Source organism: Rhinolophus hipposideros (assembly GCF_964194185.1).
Source record: "Rhinolophus hipposideros genome assembly, chromosome: 8".
NCBI classification, from domain to species: Eukaryota; Metazoa; Chordata; class Mammalia; order Chiroptera; family Rhinolophidae; genus Rhinolophus; species Rhinolophus hipposideros.
This window is the reverse complement of record NC_138054.1, coordinates 31,221,794-31,240,502: the sequence shown is the minus strand read 5'-3', so window position 1 is coordinate 31,240,502 and position 18,709 is coordinate 31,221,794. Positions and strand designations below refer to the sequence as shown.

The window sequence follows — 18,709 nt, the reverse complement described above, 5'->3', positions numbered from 1 at the left end:
AAGGCTGACCAGATTAGCACAATTAAGAAGATCCTTACAACTGTGAGTGGTATGGTGGTCTTATTGCAAAACTGTCAGGTAATGCAAGTGAATCATTGGAGCCCCTATCTTGATTCCACTTTTTCAAACCTTTTTTTCCCCCACCCTTTCCACTATGTTACCCAATCCCACATGCTACTTGTGTAGTAAAGAATTTAAACTTGCACAAAGAACAGTCTTGTCTTTGTCCCCAGCTCCTCGGAAGTAATCTATAAGCCCTTGAATGTATTGCCTGGTAAAAATATCTTTGTTTATCTGGGGGCTCTAGGCCACACCAGATAGTTTAACCATGTGATTTATGGTGAGGACTTTGGGTCATGTGGTATCAGCCTAACCTGCAGAGGGACTGGAGACTGAGGTTAGCTATATGAGCAGTTAACCAAGTCTACTTGAAGGAGCCTCAACAAAGACTCTGGACTTGAGAGCTCAGGCAAGCTTAAAGGACTGGCAATACTCCATGCATATCATTGCTGGGAAAGTTGACACTGACCATGACTCCATTAAAAGAGGAGCTGGAAGTTGGCACTGACTATGACCCCACTGGAAGCTCCGTGTGGGACTTTCCTAGACCCTGCCCAACGTGTTTCTCCCTTGGACTGATTTTAATCTGTATCTTTTTCTATAAAAACCATGACTGTGAGTATAACAGATTTCACCGAGTTCCATGAGTCCTTCTAGGGCATTACTGAGTCTGAAGGTAGTCTTGGGACCCTCAAACTTGCAGTTAGTATCAGACGTAAGCATGGTCTTAGGGAGTGCCCCCTAATTTACACTAGCCCTTACACATTTTTTTTTCTTTGATGATATATCTGCTCACTCCAGGGCATTCTCCACTCTTGATATATTTTTTTTAGTTTTCCTTGAATTTCTTACCATATCAAAGCTTATTTGGGTGTTATTTTTAAATCCCATTCTTTTAGAGTCCTGTTAAGTATATCCCTTCATGCCAAGTTTATTCATCTTGTAAGACACAGTTCAAGTTACCCTCTCTTTAAGCCTTCAGTGCAACTTTTGTTTGTTGTTTTGTTACACACTAATGACAAATAGTTCCTCTCTCAGTATGCTAATAAAATCACCTCTCTAAGTCTGCAGAGTTGATGCTGAGATACAGGCCAACCTTGCTTGCCTTTCATTTAAAACTTGCAGCATTGGTAATATTATCACTAGTCAGAAGAAAAGAAGGGAAGAGGGAAGAAGAGAGGAATGTAGAAAAAGAGAGACAAAACATGGGGAGAGGAAGGAAATGGGGGAAGAGAGAAGAAGAAAGAGGAAGGAAAAAAGGAGAAATAGAGTCTCAGCGGATAAAAAAACTAAGACTCATACCCAACTATTTGACTCTAAATCCACTGGCTATATGGTTGGCTCTGGTGGAGTACAGTACATGTCTAAAGAAATAGACATGGGAGAGCTGATGGTTACACTTGTTTTACAAGTACAGAGAACCAAATAACCATTTTACTTGTCAATACTAACAATATTCTATCCCAAACTGGAGGCACAAGGGTAGTACTATGGTCAGCCCTCAAAATGCAAGGTTTCTCACATTTCTTCATAATTGGTAGCTTAAAAGACTTTTTAAAAAGTTCTCAAATTTTATATTAAAAGTACAGAGCAATATCACTTCATGGAGTATAATAAATAACAGTGCTAATTCATTATTAAAGAACTAATATAATATCATGCTTAATTTTAATGATTTCTCACTGTTTAAAATTTTCATAGACCTGGATCAGTTAAGTCCCCAAAGCTATATTCTTTCTAGTTTGCAAGGATGAAAAAATAAAGTGATAGTTTAAAGTAAAATTACCAAAGTTGTCAACAAGAAAGATTATACAGGTTTCAATATCCTTTTCTTTTCCTTACATATTTTCCCACTGACTAAATTATCTAGATAATTGCCCAATATCCACTTTCTATTGTTCTATGTAGTTTCAGCCAAACAGTCAGTACCAGAATAAAAACTCAAACAGAGGCTTCCTGGCTGTCAGCTCACTGAGTTAAGGAACAAAAGGAAATTGTTTAAGACCAACTTTTTTTTTAACTTTATGTGCATATGAGAAAAAAAGATTTGAAGTATTCTTTCTCTAAATTTATTGTATGTTCACCATATAACAGACATGCACGAAGCACTTTACATGTATTTTTCATTTGATCCACACAACAACCCTACTAGTAAGAATTATTATTATCTTCACTTTAGAATTGGTGAAAATGAGGCACAGAGTATTTAAGGAACTTGCTCAAGGTCACACAGCTAGTAAGCGTTAGAACCTGGACATGAACCCAAGCTTCTGGCTTTTAGCACCACTGTCACACTGGGTATGTGAAACGTGGCAATTGAGACTTTAAAGTATTCTTAATGTAAATAATACATCTATTCTGGATAAAGAGATAAATGCAAACTTATTTATGAAATGAGAAATGAAGCCTTAACTTACTATGTGTAAAATTTTTGCTTAATGTCCATAGGGGTTTTGGCAGAACATACATGGAGTCACTATAACTAGAATGAGCTGCTTCTGTGTTAACAATAAACACATTTTTGGATTAAGTTCCAGAGGAAATACTCTTCTTGGGGATGAATATTCTACACATAAGGATTTCTATACATGTGATTTTCACCCCTGTGGATCATGAACCCTAGAATGCTGTATATGTTCAAAACTAGGTACACATCTCTCATGATATAGTTATCATGCAGAGGTGTTAAAGCTATGCCAATCTCACTGGCGCCCAGCCCACCAAAAGTGACAGAGTAAGAAGGAAAGTAGACTGTCAGATAAGAATAAGGACCGATATCTGTCAAATATTCAGGAAACTCAGCCTTAAATTATTAATTTTTTCTTGAAGTAAAATCATTTATTATTTAGGTTATACCTAAAACTTCATTATAAAACAAATACAAAATTAATATTTATTAATAGGATAATTTAAATGGTTTTTTTAGTAGTGCTAAAACTTAAAGGAATAACTGAAAACATGGCAAATAACAAATATTTATCTCTGCTCAATCTCAAAATCTCACTAAAATGAGAATAAGGAGATGTTGTTTAAAACTACATGGGTAAAGTGAATGAGTAGAAGAGACAATAGCAGATAAGAGATATCAAGACATTTTTTAAAGATGGAAAAACACATGAAGGAGTTACCATAGCTGAAAAAACTGTACACTAAGGGCTTGCACAGGCAGGTGCTAATACCAGGCGAGCCAATTCATATCACAAAATCCTGCAGAGGCTCAAGAATTGAAGGCACCAAATCACTGTATTCAGGAGAGAGGCAAGGGGCTTCAAATGGGGTGGAGAGAGAGGGTTTGAAAGTCTGTGTAAGAAGCTTTGAGAACCTAACAGAAGATTCAAGCTTACTTAAGTAGAAACACTGAATCAATCGTTGCAGATGGAAGAGAACTATAATGAGAACAAGGGGATTCAGTTAAAATCTACACATTAAATGGTGAGACAAACCCCTCTTGGCCCCCCGCAAGAACCTCTTTATATCATGTAACTTCAGTAACAGTGACAAACAGGATTATATTCTACAAATAAGATACTGGAGGATTCTTCTCTAAAGAAACTGGATAGCCTTTGACACTTGAAGTCCAACAACATGAGGTCAGCTAAGACTTAACTCATGTACTTTAGACCATCTATGTAAAGTATACCAGTTAACAAGTCTACCCATGCAAAGTTACCAAGCACATTTCTAGTGCCTTACTTTTAAATAATAACACAGGTACTACAGACTTATGAAGAACTTTTCTAACTTAAAAGACCAAAACAAACAAAAATTTGTAAGAAACAAAGACAATGTAGGGAGCAGAAAAGAAGTTCAAAAAAACTGTTTTTATCTTTAGAAAGATAAGAGTATATATTGCATCAAAGCAAAAAACAAGATGCTATTTTTTTAAAAAAGGGACTATCTGAGAAAGCTCTTAAAAATTTAAGTACAGCAGAAATAATTTGAATGTTTGAAATAGTGACTCATGAAAATCTAATCTAAAATAGAATAAAAAACAAAGATTAGAAAACAGGATCCAAAATCAGACCAACAAGATTTGTACAAAGAGGAAAAAAAATGTATCATAGAGAAAGAACACAGGAAAAATTGCAGAAAATGAAAGATGTTTCGACATTGAAAGGACCTACTGAGTGCCCAGCACAATAAATTGAAGAAAAAAAAAGACCAGTACCAAGGCACATTATTGTGAAATTTCAAAATAGCCAGGGTAAACAGAGGTCTTAAGGGTTTAAAGAGTAAAATAAGAAAGTCACATATAAAGCAACAAGAATAAATATCAGATTTTTTAACTAAAAGCTAGAAAACAGTAGATGAAAACTTTTAAAATTCTGAGAGAAAACTATTTACAGCCTAAAATTCTATACCCAACCAAACTACTCTCAAGCATATGAGTGAAGTAAACACATTCTCAGAAATGTAATGTTATAAAGAGTGTACCACCTAAGCTCAAGTTGTCAGGACACTACTGGGTATAATGTTCCACTCAAATAAGAAAATAGATGATGAAAAAGAAAAATAAGAGTTCCAAGTCACTGGATCTAACTAACACAGATGAGAGACATCAACTCTATGGGAAGCTTAGAGAACTACCAATTCACAGTAAACAGACATTCTAGAAGGGACAGCTCCAAGAGAACAATAAAATGGTTAGAGTATTTGGTGTATTTTTTAGAAAATATTTTTCAAAGAAATTTTAGAATTCTTTTGGAGTATCTGAGAATTAGTGATAGTGACACGGAAAAGAAAGCAAGCCGAAAAAGAAGACAACCTTATATTGTAGAGGAAAGAAAATATAAATGTACATGGCTCAGTGGTTTAAAAAAAGTACATACATGGGCATAAGGTAAATCATAAATATTAATATAACCAAATTTTTTTTTTTGTTGTTGAGAGCCCACTGGCCCATGTGGGAATCGAACCGGCAGCCTTCGGAGTTAAGAGCACGGAGCTCTAACCACCTGCGCCACCGGGCCAGACCTATAACCAAATTTTTTTATAAAGCTATATTGATTGAAAGGATAGAAGAATGGGAAGAGAGAGCATTATGATAGTATAAAAATGTTAAAACCTCAGCATCAAAAATTAGAAGTCAATACAATATATAATCATATTATTAGGAAATACGGAGGTTAAAACCAAAAGATGGGGTTATAAAAGAATTTTAGCAGATGGTTGCAGGTGTGGGTAAGGGCAAGGGATACTGTTTTGTAGTACAATTTGACTTTTAAATTACATACTTGTCTTACTTTTATACTTTTTTTAGTTCTGAAAACTCTCATAGGCATCAATAAACATTTATGTTTGAGAAGTCTAGTTTGGGGTAATCTCTAGCTCAAATAGACATATTTAGCAGTATTAAATTAAGATTGCAAATGATATTTGTGATAATTATAAAATCACAATTTCTTCGCAAATTATTTTCTAATCTCCTGATTAAATGTTACATTATTATATCATGACAATTTACCAAAAACATTTATTTTAGGAAAAAAGTACTTCTAAGTTTTTGATAACATACTTGTACTACTATTTTCATTTCTTTTTGTGCTCAGAGTATCCAAATTTCTAAACTCAGAAGTTTTTAAAAGATTTTTCTTTTTTGTTAAGAATTCACAATACAAGTTTATGGTTATAGGAAAACTAAAAGTTATGAGGTTCACCATGAAATAAAAGAGCACAGTTTGTATTCTATTAATATAAATGAAATCTTAAGATTGAAAGATACTATTTTTTTCATTTACTCCTTTCGTTGGTTCTGAATAAAAAAAAAAATCTATTCACCAATATTCAGTTTTCTTATATCTTTCTTTGCCTGGGTGTTTAATATTTTGATACTGACACATTTTGTAAATTATTAAACTCACAACACCAGCTCATGCAAATTGTGAAGCAAGGGCATATGCAGATTCAAGTCTTAGCTGTATGAGTCTGGGCAAGCCCCTTCTTTAAGTCTCAGTTTCTTCATCTATAATACCTACCCTGAAAGTTCATGACGAAGATCAGAATAATATGTAAAGTACCAGCAAAGGACTAGACACAAAATCGATACTGAATTAATAGTGGCAATTCTTCTCTTTCTTATCTTTTCCATGGTCCAAGACGTTTCATTTTTAAAGAATTTATAGACTTTGTAGTCAAAATACCTGGTTTCAAATCTCAATTCTTCCCTTTATGAGCCTGTAACTCCTGGGGAAGTTATTCTTAATCTTGGTTTCAGCAATCCTATCGTGGGCTTAATTATAAAAACCCTGTAATGATGCCATTGTGGAGAAAATATGTATTCTACTACCACAGTGACTGGTACATAATAAATTTTCAGAAACTATAATAGTAATAATAACAAAAAATTAAGAGATACAGTTTCTCTTTTTTATGATTGCTTAAAGCAAAATAAAGATCAGAAATGACTTGGTCCAGAAGAGCATTGCATGAAGTTACATGTAATGAGTGAGCTAATTTAATCATTTCCCCATAAAAAAGAATTAGAAACTGCCTTCCAAGATATATATTTAATTAACCTATGTGCTATTTGACAGAATATTTATCTATGTCCACTTGTCAATTTGGTCAATCAGATACAGTACCACTCTTTCCTTTCTGTCTTTTCTCTACCTGCATATATTTCATTTATTTCTCTTTAGTTACTTGTCTTTTTCTTACTGTTATTTTTGTCGATTGATCAAATTAACAGGTGGCTCACTGAAGTGAAAAGTTGGTCTGTCAGAATGAATAACTTGGCAGACCTGCTGATAAAAGGCAGAAGAGAGAAAAAGGAAGCCATGGTGATATTGTCTGTAGGTCCAGTACAGTTTTAGGGTTTTTCTCTTTGACTTAAGCTTTTTTTGGTGGTGGTGTTTTTTTTAACCTTTGACAAAGGCACTTGCTTCCACTTTGAGACCAGAGACATTATCTTATTTGTATTTCAATTACTGGCAATTAGAATTTCATGTGGCAAATAGAAGCTACTTTAGAAACATTGTTCAATAAATGAATAAATTAGGGTATATATAGATTCCTTAAACTCTATCACCACATTACCAGAGCAACTAGCTAGCAAGCAAAAAACGTAACATTGAACTATTTTCCAAACCTCTCCATTTGAATTAAATAAAATCCCAAACCTACTGCTATGCAAATTTTATTTTGTTTCTTAATGATGTAAATCTAGAAGGAACATTTAGTATATGCTTGTGTTGTTTCAAGAAGTGCAAAGGTAATTCAGTCAGAGTTTGCCACCCTCAAGAACTCCCACTTCAAGTGAAGTCACAAGCGAAGCCTTTTTACTGTTTAAAACTTCCCTTTTATAGAGAGATTGCTTAAAAATGTAAGCAATTTCACAGATGGAAGATTTGAGTAACTTCTGAAAGGTAGTATGTCCCCCCAAAAAATTGGTTCCTTCACTCTTACACTCTCATTGTACTGGGTAGAAATTTGTATTATTTAATGTTGAACTTAAGGTTATGATGACCTTCATATACTTTTACTGTCTGAAAGCAGAGTTTGTATATAAGCAAATAAGTATCAAGGTAACATTCTTACCTTGTTCTTGTGCATGAACAGCACCCCCTGCCACACATAGCACAATAAAAAGAAGCAGTTTCCTAAAAAAAGAAAAGTGATTGGGAAAAACTTAGTTGAACACTTACAACCTATAAATCATATAAAATCAAAAATGAACTCTAGAGCAAGATGACTAATTAAGCTATTATTTTAATTAACACAGTATTGCAATATTCAGATTAGTTAAGAACAAGGGCTCTGGATTTAAGGTCCAGTTTTGCCACATACTATGTGACTTGGGCACACATTTTATCACTCCTTGCCTTTGTTTCTTCATCTGTTAAATCTATTTCATAAGGTTTTTTTGAAGATTAACTGAAAAAAACTTCATGTAAAACACACAAAACAGTATCTGGCACATAGGAAATACTCAATAAACGTGAACTAGTATAGATGACATTATTATTATTTCAAATTACCATGCATGCAATTTTATATGAAGCAATAGAAATTTGTACAAAATAATACAACTTATAGTCACTAACCATAGTGATTATAAAAATGGTAAAACCAGTTATTTGTTTAAATGAATGTTTATATGTAAAAGCCACTTAAACACCATATTCAAATCACTTGAACTAGATTCATGATTCTTTGCTTATGAAAACAGCAATGGCCTGTAGATGTTAACATGACCATTAGTAGTAATTGTGAGCATAATACTCAATCACCACAAATCAAAATGTTTGTTTATTCATATTAATAAGTGAAAATATTTTGTGATTTTTTTTTTAGTATAACCAAACATGATAGATTTTGTTGAACAGTCTTCAAAATTGGCTATATCTATCTCTCAAGTGAGAATCATAGAGAAAATTTTAAAAAGTAATGATGTGAGCATGCTGAAAACAGTATTTTATTATCTTATTCTTGCTAATATATATAGCATTTTGTTTTTCATTCTAACCCAAGGACTCCCCAAATGCTATTCTTGTAAAATACAGTTCTGCAAGAAGTGATTACAGAGCCCTCTGAAAATCATTTTTTCCTTTCATTAAGTTCCTGGTATACTAGTAGTAATTGAAACATTGTCTATTACCAGTAAGTTCTTACTTTTATCAATTAGTATAAAGAGCATCTTAACATAAGAAACAAAGTGAGTCAACAATATACAATTTTACTATTCTCCTTGGTATAATGGAAATATCATTTGTATCATAATGGTGTTAACCATTTTTTACTAAGTGAAAAATGCACATTTTGTGGTCATACTCAGTAAAGAGAACACCTTTTATAAGCTAAGGTTTTGATGGAATACTTGACTATAATTAATTCTACAAACTAATCAACTGAATCATTACAGAAATTTCAACTAGTCTGGGCAAAGACCTGAACCATATATTTTAATGAAGCCTATAAAAGATTCCCAAATAGGTATCATCCATTTAGAACTGGTTCTCAAATGCTAGTTTGCCAAAAAATCACCTAAAGGGCTTATGAAAAAGGCAGATTCTGGGCCTTGCCACAGCCATGATTCATAAATTTTAAGTGGATCCTTAGGATATATGCATTTTTAACTAGCTGATTCTAATATAGATTGTATGGGTACCAAACGCTGAGAAAATCAATTTAGAACTTTTGTTATTGTGACAATAACGCAAATAAGATTATTTGAACCCTCCCCCCTCCCCTTTTTTAATCTTTTTCTACTGCTCTAGATTGGTTTTCTAACTTTGGTATGCATCAGAATCACGTAAAGGGCTAAAGATTGCTGGGTCCCACCATGAGAGCTTCTGACTCACTAGGTCTGGGGTAGGGCTTGAGGATTTGCATTTATAGTGAGTTCCCCAGCAATGCTGATGGTGCTAATCTGGGGATCACACTCTAAAAACTAGCCTTCTGGAATAGAAGTGATGTAAGGTCTACCTGTTTCAGACCTGTTTGTTTCACCTTAGCTGCACAGAAGAATCAGCTGGAGAATTTTAAAAACGACTAATACTTGGGTCCTGCCCTCTCCACACCTGCCCTAAGAGATTCTGATTTGAATTTGTCTGTGGTACAAGGATTTTTAAATACTTCCCAGGTGATTCTAATGCGCAAGGACCATTGTGCGTGATTAAACTGATTTCTCTGGGTTCTCCAGAATGGGTCCCAATATGATCTAGAGTTTGAGAAAAAGGTGGCTCCTTTCCTTTCCAATTTATATTTTCAATAAATAACTGGCAGGATATATATATATATATATATATATATATATATATATATATATATACACATATATATGTGTATATATATATATACACATATATATATGTATATATATATATATATATATATATATATATATATATATATACAGTGAGACTAGAAAATAGGTCAGGATTATAGTCACTGAAGATGAGTGCATCAAAATTATGCTGTTTCAGTAGAAAATGGAATGTGAAGGAAGCACATCTTACCTGCCCAAGGTAATCTGACTCACTTAGAACTTAAAAACAACTCAACAGGGATTTCTCCATTCAGAGTAAAGCTAACTAACAACAATCAGCACTATTCACTTTGCAATTCAGCCAACCCATAGACTTCCCCAATGACCTCAGGGGAGATAAATGGAAAACACAGTTCTTTCTAGACATGTTAACAAGTCCATTCCTGGAGTGAGGCAGGAAAACCTGAATACATCAAACATCCTTCCCTAGCCATGCGATTTTAGGGGATTATGACAAATCAGTTAAGCCATACCTTATGTAAGTGGCCCTATGTACTAAAGTTGATGACTAATGGAGAGGTGGAGATCGATGACTAAAAGAGAGATTCAATTTTCTAATTATGCCGCAAACTAAGAGCCAAGTAAGGAAGAACGGGACAAATCAAGTTCCTCACCAGGTGTTCAAGGCACGTATCAATCAGCTCCAGCCATCTTGTTTTATCAATATGGATCCCACTACACCTGATACCCCCAAAGCTCCAGCCATTCCGTTATTCTCTATTCCCTGGATAGACCTTGTAAATGCTTGAAATGCCCTCCGTCTCCACCTGTCAGAATCTTAAATATCAAAGCCTAATTTGAACAACACCTGCTCTACGACATTTCCCATAATCCCTATAGAGGTCTCTATACTCTTAATGCTTTATTTTTAACTTTATTATAGCCTATATGTGTGTACCTTTTATGATTAAGTCAGTATATGAGCAAGCAACAGGTCTCACCTTTTATCCATTTTTTAAACATGGTATTAACACAGTAAATATTTTTAAACAGGAAAGAATAACAACATCTCCCAATGACTAAGGAATTGAATTCTTCCCTATGGACCTAATTTTTAACACTTGGGAAAAGTAATATCTGGATACTTTTAGTTGTATGTCTAAAGAGAGAAAGAAGAAAAAAGAATTTTTTAAAAATCTGCTATGGTAGGGTAAGTGTAAGGCTTCTTTTGGTTGTTGTTTTTGTTTTCATTTTAACTGTTATTCTCATCTCTGAAGTGGGAACAAAGAAAAGATGTCAAGTTTAATTGACATAATCAGTTTGATAAAGAGCTAAACTACATCACTATAAATTGGATGTCTTAATGAACCCAAGTTTTTTGAGAAATATCTAGCTGGGCTGGGCTCGTTTATTTCTTTGGTTTGGTGCACCCCATCCGCCCGTGATATTACATTTACTTAATAAAGAAAAATATATCACGTTTCCACAGCAGCAATAGATGATATACTTGTCAAGGGCGGTGTCATGCAGGGACTCAGCTCCCGCTCCCCACATAAGAATTCAGAATATGGTGAGGCCAAAAAGGAACACCAACGGAACCATAGATAAAGGAGTCACCCTACTATATTCTAGATGGCGGCTGGTCAAGACAAAAGCAAACATCCGCCAGTACCCCAACAAGGGGTCTTCCTGCACCCTAGTCTCGCTGGCGGCCGGCTGAGACACAGGAAGTAGGATCAACACCATCCGCAACCCACCCTCGGCTTCTCTGCCAAACAACCAACCCCCTGCCTCCACGGCAGTTATATCAGTGGCTAATGGCTAACTGGTAACAGCTGATGGCCACCCAGCCACAGCAGATGGCCATCTGATTACAGCTGTGGCCATCTAATAACCGAGCCAGCACCTTTCCACATGAGGCTGAGAGCCTGGAAACTGCTCTTTGCGACTCTGTCCCCACAGGCAGCAACTGTGCTTTGTGCTTCTCCCCTGTTGTGCTGTGCATATAGTGCTAAGACATGCTGGCATCCTTGAATAAATTAAAACTGTGTTAAGTTGTTGGAGAGAAAACAACATGGTTGTCATGCGGGGCAGCCTGCGGGGTCTCAGCTCCTGCTCCCCACATAAGAACGCAGGATGTGGCTAGGCCAAAAAGGAACACCCACGGAGCCATAGATAAGGGAGTGATACCACTATAGTCTCGCTGGAGGCTGGGTTGGAGACACAGGAGGCGGGGGCCACATGATCCGCAATCCACAGTAGGCTCCGCCACCTACTAGCTCAGCCACCATCTTCTTGTTAGCCCCCATTTTTTGCTAGCGTAGCCACAACAGTTATATTAGTGGCCAATGGCTCACTGGTTACAGCTGATGGCCAACTAGCCATAGCTGATGGCCATCCAATCACAGTTGATGGCCATTTACTACCTGAGCCAGCACCTTTCCACGTGAAGGCGAGAGCCTGGAAACTGCACTCCTGGCTCTGTTCCCACAATGGTTAATAATAACAGTGCACTGGGAATCAAAAGACTAATTCTGCTCCTATTTCTAACTTACTGTGTGACCCTGGGCAGGTCATTTCAATTTTCAGAGTCTTATCTGACTCATCTATTATGTGACGACATAATATAAATTTTATATTTTATTTTCCAAATGTAAAATCCTAAAATTTGTATGTGTGGTGGTATCCTATTAGTATACTGGCATTAAAGGATCAAGATCAAATTACTTAGCAAGACGTTCTATAAATTACTAAACATAACAGGTCATGTTATTTAACCACAAATCTAGAAAGGTTTTCCTATGGTTCTGGCCAATATTCTTTTAATTAAGTAACCTAAAATAGTCTACTAAGCTTGCTAATTTGCTCCTATATTTAGATTACTCTAACAAAAAAATCTAGTTAGTATATTAAATATCATTTTTTTCAAATATTCAAGGCATGTCTGTTTTTGTATTTCGATCATGTGTCACTAACATAAAGTAACAGAGTACATATACTCAGACACTTATTAAAATCAGACCAGATCTAAAAGAAGTCAATAATAATGTAACAAACATTCAATAAAGAGTTTGGAAAATATAACCCATGATATTAATATCTAAGGGTATTTAACAAAATATGAAATACTCTGTGTGTCTGGTTTGCTAGCCACATTTTCAGTTTGAGATAAGCCATAGTCAAAACATAACCAGACATGTGAGGGGTGAGGCCTAAAAGCAGGAAATAGATATCCAAAGACATACTCAGAATATTTAAGAAACTAATATCCATCCTAGGCACCTTCCCTAAATAATTCTTAGAGCTCTTCAATTTTCTCTTTATCTGAAGCGTCTAAGTTACTTTAGGGAATCCCAGGTGTCTTTTTGTTCAGGGCACCCATGAGGCCCTCAGGTATTATGATATACGTCTACAGGCTACTGATACTCATTCCTACATAGATTCAATTTAGATTAATAGATTCAAGAAGGACTTGTTTATCTTGTGAATAGGAAACTTTTTTTATGTGTTGTGTTTTATTTAAGCCAATCGGAAAGGGTGAACTAATCTGAAAAGCACACACATGTGATATACATCAATAATTTCAACAATTTCCATCACACTATGTTTACAAGCCAAAAACGTCTTTAAGTTATGACAGCTTCACAGATTTTGTTATTTACTAGCTGCTAAGATCCAGAAATAGTAAAATTTCTGTCCTTTGTTCCCAAAATAACTGAAAAACAGTTCCCATCCCAGCAGTGGGAATAAAGTTGGATGATTTCAGGGAGTAAAATGTCACTAACTTATACACAATAAATTTCTTAGAGTATCAGTTCAACTCAATAAGTACCTACTTGTATAACTAATCCAGTGTGAAGCATACTAGAACTTTTGGTTAAATTCCAAGCACACAGGCAATTCATGAAGTGCATGGGAGGTAAACGCTTAAGGACTTCCTGTAGTCAAAATGCCTAGAGTCAGTAGCAAGGAAGAAAACCTACATCTAAACTATCCTGTCCTCATAAGACCACAGAGATCATTAAACTGATTGCTGCCTAGCACTGCAAACTCCCTGGTACATACTACTATTAAATAAAAATGTTTAAATGAATGAATGAATCAGTCAATAAAAATATCAGGTGGTCTGAGTTTCAACAAATACATATCTTCTCTAGCATCTTCTACTTTCGCACTGACCCCAAGATCAAGAAGTCAGGTCATCATAACCTCCATTTATTTAGAAACTAACCTGTTGTAGAGGCCTTTTAGATCTGGTCTTTGTTTCTCTCTTTAGATCCACAGCTCCCTAGAATGTGTGCTGCAACCAACTTCATTTCTTTCAAGCCCTCAAATGCACTGTGCTGTCTTACCTATGAACAATTTACTGTTCTCTCTGTCTGGAAAGGTCCATGCCTTTCCCACTTAGATTTCAGTCTAGATTTCATTTCCTTTGGTCTAATGCCTTTCCTTCCAGTTTTACCCCTCTCTCTCATTCCCACCTACCCTAGGCTGATAGGTCTTGTCCTGCACATACCCTTATCTCATTTTGTTATAGTTGGTTGTTTTATTTTTTGTTTCCTACAGTAAATTGGGCACATTAGGAGGGCAGCAATTGTGTTTGTTTTGCTCAACATTGTATCCCTTCTGCCTAGAGCCATGGTAGGCACATAGTTGGAGTTCAGTAAACATTTTTTGAATAAATGAATGAATGAGGAGTGACTAAATGACAGAATAATGTTAGCCTTTTATGAGAATGAAAATGAAATGGTCTTTACTTCTCAATCAGAATTACAAATTCTAAAATAAGTTATAGTTGCAAAGCATGACAAGGAAACTAGCAGTTATTCTAATCCCCATAATACAATTTATTTTTTTCCTGCAACTTCACAAATTACCAAGGAGAATGTCTAAACAACATTCAAAATCACTTTCCATAAATTACAATTCCTCTCCCTGAGACATCAGTTTATTTTAAACATTTCCTTGAACACAAAGATAACTAAGCAACTTAAAAAAAAAAAAAAAGAATTTCATGCCAACTAGGAAACAGGTCTTTATACCCAAAAATTTCCCCCTTCTTTGGTTATAGAAACCCTTTATGTACCATGATAGCCTGCCTGGGAGACTTTCCAATAATATGTTAAAGCAATGTATCTAACACTGACTTTTGGTTCTAATTTCCTCTTATTAATTCCACAGATTCACATTAGGTAACATATCTGAAAGTAGTCCCATGAAATAAAACATCTTTAAGGATAGTTTTAAACTGTAAATGTTTTGGGATGACTAATCAGAATTGTGATTTTAAAAAACAAAACAAAACAAAAAAAAACCAAAACCTGCCCCTCTTGCAAAAGGTCAACTCAAAAGGGTGGTGAAAATGAAAACCTCAGGGATTTCATTAGGGGATCCTAAGGTTTAACTCAGTAGCATGACATTATCATCAGCTAATCAGCTGCTTCTCCCAAGTCTCCTCCCTATAGGGTGGGTATCTTTTTTATTTTCAAACCAAAGAACTCTTGGTGGTTGTTTTTTTTAGGGAAATTGGATATTTTTGCGAAACAATTTTCACAGCTCAATAAGCAACTATTTTTTCTCCACTTTGCCTATGTGTGGTTGGAGCTGTGAGGGGCTGCAATCTGATGTAACCTTGAATTACCCTTAGTTCTGTACCACCTACCCCCACTGGCAAATGTCGTGGAACAAACTGGATTTGGAAGAGGCTGCAAGGTCCCTGGCAGAGAGGCCCTCCAGGAGGAAGGGGAGATCAATGCCTTCACCCCGATCTGCTACCCACCCCGAAGTCTCTCCACAAGGGTTCTTTTCCCATTCCAAGTAGTCTAATTTTTCCTCAGAATTTCCTCGGTGTAATCCACTCTGCTTGGTTTCTCTGCCTCCCTCCCCCCAATCATCTGGACCCAATTTACAAACCCCAAACTGCCCAAGAATTTATGCAGGGCCTTTTCTGGGAGCGTCTGGAAGGGAAGTGTAAACCAGACAAGACAGAGGCCAGGAGCAGAAGATCTGCTTTAATCCAGAGGTTGGTCACAACTACCAAGGCAGGGACAAGGCCTTAGCGGCAAAGAGAAAGCCCTAGGGGCAGGAGCTGGCAGAGAGAGCAAGAAGGGCGCAGGGATGGGCAGGGAAGCTGCGAGGTGGAGGGCCTCACCCAGCCTCTCCTGGTGGCTCTGCGTCCCGGGGCCCCAGCTCATTCCACCATTCAGCGGGAAGATGCTCCGGGTCCGGGTCCCGCGGGACCCGCTGCGCCCCGGGTCTCACTTTCTCGTCGATTCCATTCAGATGGGGCTTTTATCGAGAAAAGCGACGGGAAGCCTGCCTGGGAAGCCAGTGCGACCTGCCTGCGCCTCTTTGAGGAAGGCGGCCCGCGGAGCCTGACCTCTTCTTGGACCTCGGTCTCCCTGCCCTCCCGCCCCCCCTCCCCCCGCACCTCGCCGCACGCACAGGGTTGGGAGGTTCCTCCTCACTCATTCGTGTGGGTGCCGGCAACTGGGGAGGTGCACCCTCCGGCAGTCGGGAAGCCCAGTTTCGGGGTCGAAGGAGAGAGCACGCGAGCCCTGGACAGGCTGGGCTGCACGCGGCTGGGAAGCACCTGTTCATACAAACACTGCCACGAGGCGGTCCTTCTCCGCACCCCGCCTCCGCCTTCCCTCGGCCGCCACCGTCAGTTCCGCCCCCTGCCTTCCTCCCACCTACTCTTCCTCTAGGCAGAGAACCACCACAGCCGCTTTGGTCCCTTTCGCCCCCGGGGCCAGAAGCAAACTCGTATAACCCACTGACCTCTTCCCGAGGGACCAGGGCAGCCAGCCAAGCCATGCACCCCCACGCCCCCATCCACTCTTTTCCCAGTGAGGGGGTGGGAGCAGGTAAAGCGCCCCAAAAGAAGGGGGGGTGCCACAGCCCCAGCGAACACTCCTCGGAAAAAGCATCCCGACCCCCGCGTCCAGCCCCTTCCCCAAGGACAAGCCAGTGATCAGGGCGCAGCCCCGGGCCCAGAGGGGCAGCACGTTTGCTGGCCTCCAAAGGACAGGAGGCGATTGCCTCTGAGTCCTGTGGGTCTAGCAGCGCCCTGATGCCTGAGGTTCCGCGGGTACCCTCCTCTTTCTCTATTCGGCAACCCCGCTCCACGCCTGTGCCGGGCTGTCCAGGCTGCGCGCACAGAGCCCAGGCACCTCAGCAATCGCCAGGCAGGGCGCCCAGAGGAGCACCGCAGAGAAGCGGGACCGTAGCCAGGGCCCCAAGGGAGGAGAAGGGAAGGAGGGCGCGAGGGCTGTGGGAGCTGGAGCCCAGGAGGGCGGAGGAGCCCAGCTCCCGAGCCGCGGGAGCCGCTGCCGCCGGCGTCGGGACTCGAGTCAGCCAGCTTTGGCTCGGGAGCTGCAGGATCTCTTTAGCATAAACTGTCTTAGAGAGCCGCTGGCAGAAGGCTTCCTTTCAAACACGGTATTTTACAAATTGAGGAGACAAGAGGAGGGTGCCACGGCTGCACGCGGCTCCCAACTTCCAAAAGTGCCAAGGAGCGGGAGCACAGAGCTCCAACCCACTCAGCGGATTCAGGGGGTGGGGAGAAGGGTTGGTCTAATCCCTGCCCCGGCGGGTGGGCTACTTACGTTTCTGCCGTGTGGGAGACCTTTCCACGCCTTGTCCTGTGGGCTCCTAAATGCATTTGTATGCATTTGTCCGTGCAGCGAAGCGCTAACGGAAAACAGAAGCCAACTCCGAGCTGCTAGGGGTGCAGGTACTGTCCATGAAAAAGGAAAACAAAATCACATGAAAATGATGCTCCCAAACCACCAAACAACAAAAGGGAGGAGGAGATGGGGAGGGAGAGAAATAGCACCCGAAGGGTAGAAAGCCAGGTTTCTTAGCTCCCTAGCTAGGAAACGGGTGAGCCCCGGGGGAGCGCTGCCCTGGGAGGGCGGGCGAGGAGGGGACCTCACTGGCCGGCGGCGGGGCGCTGGCAGCAGTGGGAGCTTCGCCGCGAGTGCAGCCCTCGAGTTCACTTGCGGTTCAAAGGCGACTCTGTGACTCCAGTGGAGTCCTCTGCTTTGGGCCTGGGAGGAGAAAGGGGTGAGGGGGAGGGAAGGAGATGGAGGGGGGTGGGGGAGGTTGGGAGGAAGTCCTTGGAAATAACCCGCGCCGGAACATTTGTCAGACAAGCACACACACCCACTTCGAAAAATCTAGTCGGTGTGAGGGGGCCGGTGGCAACTGAAGGCGCTCAGCGTTGACTGCCGCCGGCTGCTTCCCCTGGAAGAAGAGGAGCCAAGCAAATCCGGCCGGTGTTAAATTTCACCGCTCACTGACTTGCAATGACATCACCAAACATAGCGCACACCCGCCCCCGTCCGCCCCGCAACCTTCCCACAACGCGCACCCAGCCGGGGTGCCCCGGGTCCGCAAGCTCCGGCGCTGGCCGCACCCCGGTCACGCACGCAGCCACCCTGGCACCACGTGGACTCTCTTGTTTTCCCACGCGTTCCTTCCTCCACGTCTCCAAAACTTGTAGGTGACTAGTCTCCTTCTTTGGTCGAAGTGTCCATGTACCTACCATTCCCTGTTTCAGCAGTCCTCAATTTGATGTTTTCTTCTTGCGTGTCTCCCATCCTCGATCCTTTCCCCTAGCCTCTTTGCACACACACCTGTAATTAATCTCAGCTCAGCGGAGTTTTTACTAATCTCCAACTTTCCAGCTTTTCTTGCAGTGATTGTGGCCTAAGTCATGTTATAAACTGACTGCAACGGTTCTCATTTCTACCTTTCCTCCCTTCACTCTTTCCTTTCAGTCTGTCTCCCTTATTCCTTTCTAGTGATTTTTCTATCCCGTAATCCACTTTTCTGACTTCTGCTCTTCTCCCCTCTTACAAGCATGGATTAATGGTCTGCATTTACGCATCAAGAGCATGCTAACAGACGACAGCCTTACCTTCTTCCATTTTTCTAACA

The 18,709-nt window shown here is 39.5% G+C and overlaps 1 protein-coding gene across 10 annotated transcripts in view; it reads right to left on the bottom strand.

The window, feature by feature from the left end:
• The window catches only part of COL24A1 (collagen type XXIV alpha 1 chain), a 308,048-nt gene extending 290,023 nt beyond the window's left edge, over positions 1 to 18,025 (bottom strand). For 5 of the 10 annotated variants that reach the window (XM_081056175.1, XM_081056180.1, XM_081056183.1 and 2 more), the window contains exons 1-3: positions 17,704 to 17,824; positions 17,374 to 17,504; positions 7,597 to 7,658 (exon numbers count right to left, since the gene is read on the bottom strand). In XM_081056175.1, coding sequence (XP_080912301.1) covers positions 7,597 to 7,658; positions 17,374 to 17,429 — 118 coding nt within the window. In that variant the 5' untranslated portion in view covers positions 17,430 to 17,504; positions 17,704 to 17,824. Of the gene's footprint in view, positions 1 to 7,596; positions 7,659 to 17,373; positions 17,505 to 17,603; positions 17,667 to 17,703; positions 17,825 to 17,932 lie in introns of those variants that run through there. The other 5 variants (XM_081056177.1, XM_081056184.1, XM_081056178.1 and 2 more) reach the window with 3 other exon arrangements.
• Between the last annotated feature and the right edge of the window lie 684 nt (positions 18,026 to 18,709).